Below are 9920 nucleotides of genomic sequence, written 5' to 3'. Positions count from 1 at the left end.
GAGCACAGTGGCGCATGCCTGTAAGCCCAGTGGCTCTGAAGGCTGTGGTAGTAGGATCTTGAGTTCAAAGTCAGCCTCTGCAAAAGCGAGGTGCTAATAAGCAACTCAGTGAGACCCTGTCTCTAAATAAAATTCAAAGTAGGGCTGGGTTTGTGGCTTAGTGGTTGAGTGCCCCTGAATATTCCTCGGTAGCCCCCCCCCCAATACTGTTCATAAATAATCATGTATTTCACCCAGGACATGGGCAGACAATCATCAACAGTATATAGCAGCTTCTAAACTCCCTTCCTGAACTACCAGAGCAAAAAACTACTATAAAACTCAATGGTATCTTCATTTGATGCTCTGAACAGGGTAAGTTTCACATTTAGCATGTTGTTTAACAATTTTTCATGAGCCAACCCTAACTTTAAGATTTATCAGTTAGAAAATCCACAGTTTAAGAAAGGAACTGCTGCTCCTTTGAGGGACACTGGAAAGTATGCACTAGTAAAACCAATTTTGGGGTGGGGGGTCAGGACCCAATCCATCTCTGGGTTTAAGGGAGTTAAGTCCATGCTGATCACAAAGAGGAAGGAGGACATAAAGATGAAGGTTTTTTTTTGCCAAGGTGGCTCCTTGGAGTTGAGAGGAAGTCTTTCAAAACTAGCAGGGAAAGGTGTCCCCCACTGCCCCAGCAATCCAGCTTTGGAGTCATTCTATTAGTGACATATTCTCCTACCCCCCCCCCCCAAACAAAAATGAAATGCTAATAACATAGCTTTAAAAAAAACTAAAACAAAATTCTGTATTTTTATAAGCTTAACTAAAAAATGGTATTCCAAACTGTACAGTCACCAGAAGTTCACGATTATTGAAAATGCACACACTTCACTTAGCATCTCCAGCACCTTCAGCTTTCTGTGTTGTCTGTTCTAAATGAAAATCTTCATTTTCTGCAGGGTTATTCCCATCCTTACCAGTGTCAGTTTTTCTCTCTTTCCCTTTGGATACCTTCTTTTCCTTCTTTGCAGGGGTCTTTTTAGGCTTGGGCTCTGGCTTTGGAGGAGTAGGTTTAGCAGACAACCTTGCAGATCTTTTCTCTAATTGGTCCTTCACCTTGGCTTTACCTTTAGCAGACTCTTCAGCCTTTCTCTTGGGCTTGGTGGAAACTATGGAGGCGGGATTTAGACTCTGGGATACAACCACGCGGCTTTGCTTGGTCTGGGGATCATTCTCGCCTCTTCATTCTGCTCAGAGATCTACTACTGATGTTTTGATTTGTTCTTCAGTATTTTCTCTATTCACATGTGGATTCTGCCACTGCCTCTTCAGTAAGAAAGAAATGTCACTGGAACCCTAGTGGCGGTTGCATCTTGGCTGCATGATAGCTTTGGACCACTAGAGCGCATGCTTCCTCTAGCAACTCTTGCACAATTGTAGGAAATATTGCTCAGACTTCATGATGGAAAGGAAGCGTTTAAAAAGAAAGACTGTGTTGGAGCCATTTTATTTACGGAGTCTATCGATTTCTTTGTTTGATTTTCAATATTTTCTTTGTTCTCATGTATGTCCTGCCCTGGCCCACGCATTAGGAAAGAAAGATCCGTGATTGTTGTACGTATATTATCATTGCATTTGACAGCAATATATCGTGGAACCCCTAGAGGACATGCTCTCTCTAGTAACTCTCCATTGTAGGAAGGGAAACGTTTAAAAAGACAGAAAGAAATGAAGACTGGGACAGCGGGGCACCATTGGGAAGCGGCCAGCAAGCAGGGAGAAAGGTGGCTGCAGATTCTGTGGAATCCTGCCGGCTGAGCCCCCACTGAGCCCTGGGCTGAGTTCAGGATTTCAGACGGGGAAGGAAGTTCTATCCCCCACAATGGAAACTCCACCATGGAAACCAGCGGCCACCATCTTGGAGAGCTGAAGTAACCACCGCCACTCTCCAACAGATTGCAACAAGAAAACAGGTGCGTGTTACTCAGATCATCTCCCATATGGCGGGGAATTCGCATAAAATATCTCCTAGGCTTTCAGGGGGAGGGGTTATCAGAGCGAGCCTGCATAGAGACGAGGGGAAAGCTAGAGACACCTGACCTTCAACTCCCCCTCCCATCAGCGGGGAAAACGAAACCTGTGTAGTCAGCACTGGGGGAGGGGCAAGCGGAAGAAATCAAAACAATAGAGTGCTGGGGTTCCCAATAGCCACCCTCCACACCGAACAAACGGCAGGCCCAGAGTACAGTTTGAACTGCCGAGAGGCATCACTCAGGGGAAATCTGGTCTAGCAGGAGAAACCAGGACTAGCAGGAGAAACAAGGGGACTAGAGGCCAGGCCCTCACGACTGGGTGGCTAGAGATCGCCTGCTCGCCGGCGACAGTCCACCAGCTGCCCGCGAGACTGGGCGGCTGGAGACCGCCCGCCTGCTGGAGACCAACCGCGAGTCGGGACAGCTAGAGATCGCCCACTCGCCGGCGAACGATCACCCGCCCGCTGCCTGCGCGACTGGGCAGCTGGAGACCACCCCCCTGCCAGCGACCGGGAGCTAAAACCAACCAGAGACAGTCCAGTCCCACCCCCCCATTCGGACACCCCGGCAAGGAGCCTGGGGCCAGCCATAGCAGAGAGGTGATGTCATTGGAGCTCGGCCGTCGGAATTCCTTCCCAGTGGAATCCACTTTAGCAGGCATAGTCTACCAACACAAAGGAGAGACAACAGAGATATACAAAGCCAAAACAAATGTATAGGAGAAAGCAGTTACAAAGCAGTCAAACAGAGCTGTAAGTAACGTGAACAACATGAAAATACAAGGGAAAAAAGGATTACAGACAATGCAGGACAACTTAAATCTACAGGAGGACCTAGAAGCATCAGAAACATGGACAGGGAAAGAAATCAAGGCATACCTAACTCAGATGGAACGGAATATTAGAGAAGACATGAGGCAGCAAGTCCAAGCAATAAAAGTATATTTTGAAAATGAATTAAACAAACAAATTCAAATGTCAAAGAACGAGCTTTACCAGGAGATAGAGATCTTAAAAAAAATCAAACAGTAATCATAGAAATGCAGGAAACTATAAACCAAATTAAAAACTCAAATGAGAATGTTTCAAATAGACTAGATCAAGTAGAAGTCAGAACATCAGATAATGAAGACAAAGTTTATCAACTTGAAAAGAATATAGTCAACACAGAAAAGATGCTTAAATCCGACAAGCAATCTATTCAAGAGATATGGGATGTCATAAAAAAAGCCAAATTTGAGAGTCATCGGGATAGAAGAAGGCATAGAGATGCAAACCAAAGGAATGGACAACATATTAAATGAAATAATTCTAGAAAACTTCCAAGAGATGAAAGATGGAATGGATTGCCAAATCCTGGAAGCCTACAGGACCCCAAACATTCAAAACCGTAATAGACCAACTCCAAGACATATAATTATGAAGATAGCCAACATACAGAACAAGGAGAGAATACTAAAAGCTACAAGAGAAAGGAGGCAGATTACATTCAGGGGTAAATCAATTAGGTTAATGACTGATTTTTCATCACAGACTTTGAAAGTGAGAAGATCCTGGAACAATGTATTTCAAATGCTGAAAAATAATGGATTCCAACCAAGAATACTGTATCCAGCAAAATTAAGCTTCAGATTTGACAATGAAATTAAAATCTTTCACGATAAACAAAAGCTAGAAGAATTCACAGCCAGAAAACCAGCACTGCAAAGCATTTTGAGCAAAATACTACAAGAAGAGGAATTGAAAAATAGCGCCCCAAACTAACAGCAGGAGGTATCTCAGTAAAGGGGGAGGAAAATAACCAAAAAGTAAAAACTAGCCAAACTAAAATAAATAAATAAGTAAACATGACTGGAAGTACAAATCATATTTCAATTGTAACCTTAAATGTTAATGGCCTAAACTCACCAATCAAGAGACATAGGCTAGTAACCTGGATCAAAAAAACAAATCCAACAATATGCTGCCTTCAGGAGACTCATATGATAGGAAAAGACATACACAGGCTGAAGGTAAAAGCTTGGGAAAAATGATACCACTCACATGGCCCTCAGAAGCAAGCAGGAGTGGCCATACTCATATCGAATAAAATCAACTTCAAACCTAAGTTAATCAAGAAGGATAAAGAAGGTCACTATATACTGTTAAAAGGAACCATCTACCAACATGACATAACAATTATCAATTTGTATGCACCAAACAATGGAGCTGCAACGTTCATAAAACAAACTCTCCTCAAGTTCAAGAGTCAAATAGACCACAACACAATAATTATGGGTGACTTCAACACACCGCTCTCGCCATTAGACAGATCCTCTAGACAAAAACTGAATAAAGAAACTATAGAACTCAACAGCACAATCAATAACCTAGACTTAACTGACATATATAGAATATATCAACCACCATCAAGTGGATACACGTTCTTCTCAGCAGCACATGGATCCTACTCAAAGATAGACCATATATTATGCCATAGGGCAACTCTTAGTAAATATAAAGGGGTGGAGATAATACCATGCACCATATCTGATCATAATGGAATGAAACTGGAAATCAATGATAAAAGAAGGAAGGAAAAATCCTACATCACATGGAAAATGAACAATATGCTACTGAATGATCAATGGGTTACAGAAGATATAAAGGAGGAGATAAAAAAATTCTTAGAGACCAATGACAATACAGACACAACATACCGGAATCTATGGGACACAATGAAATCAGTTTTAAGAGGGAAATTCATTTCTTGGAGTTCTTTCCTTAAAAAAAGAAAAAAACCAACAAATAAATGAACTCACACTACACCTCAAAAACCTAGAAAAGGAAGAGCAAAACAACAGCAAATGTAGTAGAAGACAAGAAATAATTAAAATTAGAGCAGAAATCAATGAAATTGAAATAAAAAAAGCCATTGAAAAAATTGATAAGACTAAAAGTTGGTTCTTTGAAAAAATAAATAAGATCGACAGGCCCTTAGCCATGCTAACGAAGAGAAGAAGAGAGAGAACTCAAATTACTAACATACGGGATGAAAAAGGCAATATCACAACAGACACTACAGAAATACAGAAGATAATTAGAAAGTATTTTGAAACCCTATATTCCAATAAAATAGAAGATAGTGAAGATATTGATAAATTTCTTAAGTCATATGATCTACCCAGATTGAGTCAGGAAGACACACACAATTTAAACAGACCAATAACAAAGGAAGAAATAGAAGAAGCCATCAAAAGACTACCAACCAAAAAAAGCCCAGGACTGGATGGGTATACAGCGGAGTTCTACAAAACCTTCAAAGAAGAATTAATACCAATACTTTTCAAGCTATTTCAAGAAATAGAAAAAGAAGGAGCTCTTCCAAATTCATTCTATGAGGCTAACATCACCCTGATCCCGAAAGCAGAAAAAGACACTTCAAAGAAAGGAAACTACAGACCAATATCTCTAATGAACTTGGATGCAAAAATTCTCAATAAAATCCTGGCGAATCGAATACAAAAGCATATCAAAAAAAAATTGTGCACCATGATCAAGTAGGATTCATCCCTGGGATGCAAGGCTGGTTCAATATACAGAAATCAATAAATGCTATTCACCACATCAATAGACTTAAAGACAAGAACCATATGATCATCTTGATAGATAGATACAGAAAAAGCATTCAACAAAGTACAGCATCCCTTTATGTTCAAAACACTAGAAAAACTAGGGATAACAGGAACTTACCTCAACATTGTAAAAGCTATATATGCTAAATCTCAGGCTAGCATCATCCTAAATGGAGAAAAACTGAAGGCATTCCCTCTAAAATCTGGAACAAGACAGGGATGCCCTCTATCACCACTTCTATTCAATTTAGTTCTTGAAATACTAGCTAGAGCAATTAGACAGACGAAAGAAATTAAAGGCATAAAAATAGGAAAAGAAGAACTTAAATTATTGCTATTTGCAGATGACATGATAATATATTTAACAGACCCAAAAGGGTCTACAAAGAAACTGCTAGAGTTAATAAATGAATTCAGCAAAGTGGCAGGTTATAAAATCAACATGCATAAATCAAAGGCATTCCTGTATATCAGCAACAAAACTTATGAAACAGAAACGAGTAAAAACACTCCATTCACAATATCCTCAAAAAAAAAAAAAATAAAATACTTGGGAATCAACCTAACAAAAGAGGTGAAAGATTTATACAATGAAAACTACAGAACCCTAAAGAGAGAAATAGAAGAAGATCTTAGAAGATGGAAAAATATACCCTGTTCATGGATAGGCAGAACTAACATTATCAAAATGGTGATATTACCCAAAGTTCTCTACAGGTTTAATGCGATGCCAATTAAAATCCCAACTGCATTTCTTGTAGAAATAGATAAAGCAATCATGAAATTCATATGGAAAAACAAAAGACCCAGAATAGCAAAAGCAATTTTAAACAGGAAGTGTGAATCTGGAGGTGTAGCGATACCAGAGTTCAAACTGTACTATAAAGCAATAGTAATAAAAACAGCATGGTACTGGTACCAAAACAGGCAGGTGGACCAATGGTACAGAATAGAGGACACAGAAACCAATCCACAAAATTACAACTTTCTTATATTTGATAAAGGGGCTAAAAACATGCAATGGAGGAAGGATAGATAGCATCTTCAACAAATGGTGCTGGGAAAACTGGAAATCCATATGCAACAAAATGAAACTGAATCCCTTTCTCTCGCCATGCACAAAAGTTAACTCAAAATGGATCAAGGAGCTAGATATCAAATCAGAGACTCTGCGTCTGATAGAAGAAAAAGTTGGCTACGATCTACATATTGTGGGGTCGGGCTCCAAATTCCTTAATAGGACGCCCATAGCACAAGAGTTAATAACAAGAATAAACAAATGGGACTTACTTAAATTAAAAAGTTTTTTCTCAGCAAGAGAAACAATAAGAGAGGTAAATAGAGAGTCTACATCCTGGGAACAAATTTTCATCCCTCAAACTTCAGATAGAGCCCTAATATCCAGAATATACAAAGAACTCAAAAAATTAAACAATAAGATAACAAATAACCCAATCAACAAATGGGCCAAGGACCTGAACAGACACTTCACAGAGGAGGGCATACAATCAATCAACAAGTACATGAAAATATGCTCACCATCTCTAGCAGTCAGAGAAATGCAAATCAAAACCACTCTAAGATACCATCTCACTCCAGTAATATTGGCAGCCATTATGAAGTCAAACAACAACAAGTGCTGGCGAGGATGTGGGGAAAAGGGTACACTTGTACACTGCTGGTGGGGCTGCAAATTGGTGAGGCCAATTTGGAAAGCAGTTTGGAGATTCCTGGGAAAGCTGGGAATGGATCCACCATTTGACCCAGCTATCGCCCTTCTCGAACTATTCCCTGAGGATCTTAAAAGAGCGTACTGTAGGGCTACTGCCACATCAATGATCATAGCGGCACAATTCACAATAGCTAGACTGTGGAACCAACCTAGATGCCCTTCAATAGATGAATGGATAAAAAAATGTGGCATCTATACATAATGGAATATTACGCAGCACTAAAAAATGACAAAATCATAGAATTTGGAGGGAAATGGATGGCATTAGATCAAATTATGCTAAGTGAAGCTAGCCAATTTTTAAAAAACAAATGCCAAATGACTGCTTTGATATAATGAGAGCAACTATGAACAGAGCAGGGAGGAAGAGCAGGAAGAAAAGACTAACATTAAACTAAGATAAGTGGGGGGAGAGAAAGGGAGAGAGAAGGGAAAGCATATGGAAATGGTAGGAGACCTTCAATGTTACACAAAATTACATATAAGAGGTTGTGAGGGGAATGGAAAAATAAACAAGGAGAGAAATGAATTACAGTAGATGGGGTAGAGAGAGAAGAAGGGAGGGGAGGGGAGGGGGGATAGTAGGGGATAGGAAAAGTAGCAGAATACAACAGTCACTAATATGCCATTATGTAAAAATGTGAGTGTGTAACCGATGTGATTCTGCAATTTGTATTTGGGGTAAAAATGGGAGTTCATAACCCAATTGAGTCAAATGTATGAAAGATGATATATCATGAGTTTTGTAATGTTTTGAACAACCAATAAAAAAAAAGAAATGAAGACTGTTGGGGTGAATTTTACCTAGGGAGTCTGAGCGAGTATGTTCCAGAGTTTGTTAAGAATGTAGGAAAGTAGCTATTTGGGCAGGCAGAAAGTGAAGTACAAAATGATACTTTCTTCAGACCTTAATCTTAAATAAATATTTGAATAGCAAAAACATTTATTAATGACATCCCCTCTGTCCCATCTCCACGCATAATAGATTATTATGTGGACAATAAAGAGTAGTGATCAGGGCCACGGATCTGGTAGAAGACAACTTCTGGTCAAAATTTTTCTCTGTTACTTATTGGCTTTTAGACTTTAATTTCCTCATATGCAAAACAAGGGGAACAGTTCCTACTCCATAGAGTTATTGTGACAATAAAATAAGTTAAACAATTAAAATATAATTTTTTCTTGAGTCAGTCAGCTTCATGATGGGTTCCCTCATTAATTGAAAACTGAAAGTGCTTGGAATAGGACCTGGTACATGGTAAGTTCCTTGTAAATATCTGCTACTACTCCCTCCTTTGCTACTTCTAATGCTGCTTGGGTGACTCTCTCATTCCCGCTGTCAGGGTGTTTAATGGGATGGTGTTAGGGCAAAGTGATGTTGTAGTAGAACTGAGGTAGGTGTCCCAGAGTGGGGAATGAAGTAGGAGGAACCAGCTGGTAGGGAGGAATGGAGTAAGGGATGATGGGAGACATGCTTTGGAGAGCTAGCTCCCTGGACCGGACTGAATGTATAAGTGAGTGCTGAAGACTTCATTCTCTCTTGTAATTCTGCACAGCCCCCTTTATAACTTTATATTATATAGCTTTTTGTAGAATTAAGAAACCCAAATCAACTGCCTCTTCACCCTGTATGTTTTGAGCAGTGGTCATTTGCTAGGCACTAGCTAAATCCTTTGTATGAATTGTCTCATTAAATCTTCATACAGAAGGCAGGGGGGAAGGGACAGTCCGTCGCAGACTGTGCTGGGTTGCCGCCTCCGCTGCGGCCATCGTGCCAGTCCCTCGGGTCTCAGTGACGCTGGGTGACGCTCCAGAATGGGAGATAAGCCAATTTGGGAGCAGATTGGATCCAGCTTCATTCAACATTACTATTAGTTATTTGATAATGACAGAACCCAGCTAGGTGCAATTTATATTGATGCATCATGCCTTACGTGGGAAGGACAGCAGTTTCAGGGGAAAGCTGCCATTATGGAGAAGTTGACTAGCCTTCCAGTTCCAGAAAATCCAGCACAGCATCACAGCGCAGGACCCTCAGCCCACGCCAGATAGCTGCTTCATCAGCATGGTTGTGGGCCAGCTAAAGGCTGATGAAGACCCTATCATGGGGTTCCACCAGATGTTCCTATTAAAGAACATCAGGGATGCTTGGGTTTGCACCAATGACATGTTCAGGCTTGCCCTGCACAACTTCGGCTGACCTCCTCCTGGCCAGGCACTCATGCTGTTTCCTCCTCCCTCCTCTTCCCAATACTATCACACTCCTCCAGATGCTCCAAATATCATACACAAATAAGCAGGGCCACAGTGGGAGTGGGCACAGCGGGCTGCTGCCACCAAGGTGTTGTGCATGATGTTTGGACACTAGCCTAGTTGCATCTGATGGGAGAAGTTTGTGTTGTACCAGTGTAAGGGACCCGAGAAAGACGGAGGAAGAGACCACCAAGAGACCGACTCATGCAACAGCAAAAGGGGGTTTATTGAGGGTCCAGCACGCTGGGGCTCCGGGCTCACTCAAGAAGGGAGAGTGGCCAAGAGCCCCGAGCAGGGGTTGAGCAGT

The 9920-nt window shown here is 40.9% G+C and overlaps 1 protein-coding gene and 1 pseudogene across 2 annotated transcripts; one reads left to right on the top strand and one right to left on the bottom strand.

The window, feature by feature from the left end:
• Positions 1-870: 870 nt before the first annotated feature.
• LOC308658163 (non-histone chromosomal protein HMG-17-like) lies at positions 871-7471 on the bottom strand (the record flags this gene model as incomplete). The annotated part of the gene is made up of 3 exons (XM_081310780.1): positions 871-1151; positions 2350-2531; positions 7443-7471. The coding sequence occupies 3 exons, from the start codon at positions 7469-7471 to the stop codon at positions 871-873; spliced, it is 492 nt and encodes a 163-aa protein (XP_081166906.1).
• A 1704-nt stretch (positions 7472-9175) lies between these two features.
• On the top strand, positions 9176-9713 carry LOC308658472 (nuclear transport factor 2-like; annotated as a pseudogene). The gene has a single exon. The product of its transcript is annotated as a nuclear transport factor 2-like (transcript).
• Positions 9714-9920: the final 207 nt, after the last annotated feature.

The sequence above is a fragment of the Spermophilus citellus genome (genome assembly GCF_964194105.1).
Source record: "Spermophilus citellus genome assembly, chromosome: 10".
Taxonomy (NCBI): domain Eukaryota; kingdom Metazoa; phylum Chordata; class Mammalia; order Rodentia; family Sciuridae; genus Spermophilus; species Spermophilus citellus.
Note: the sequence above shows the minus strand (reverse complement) of the source record. Positions and strands in the feature narration are given on the sequence as shown.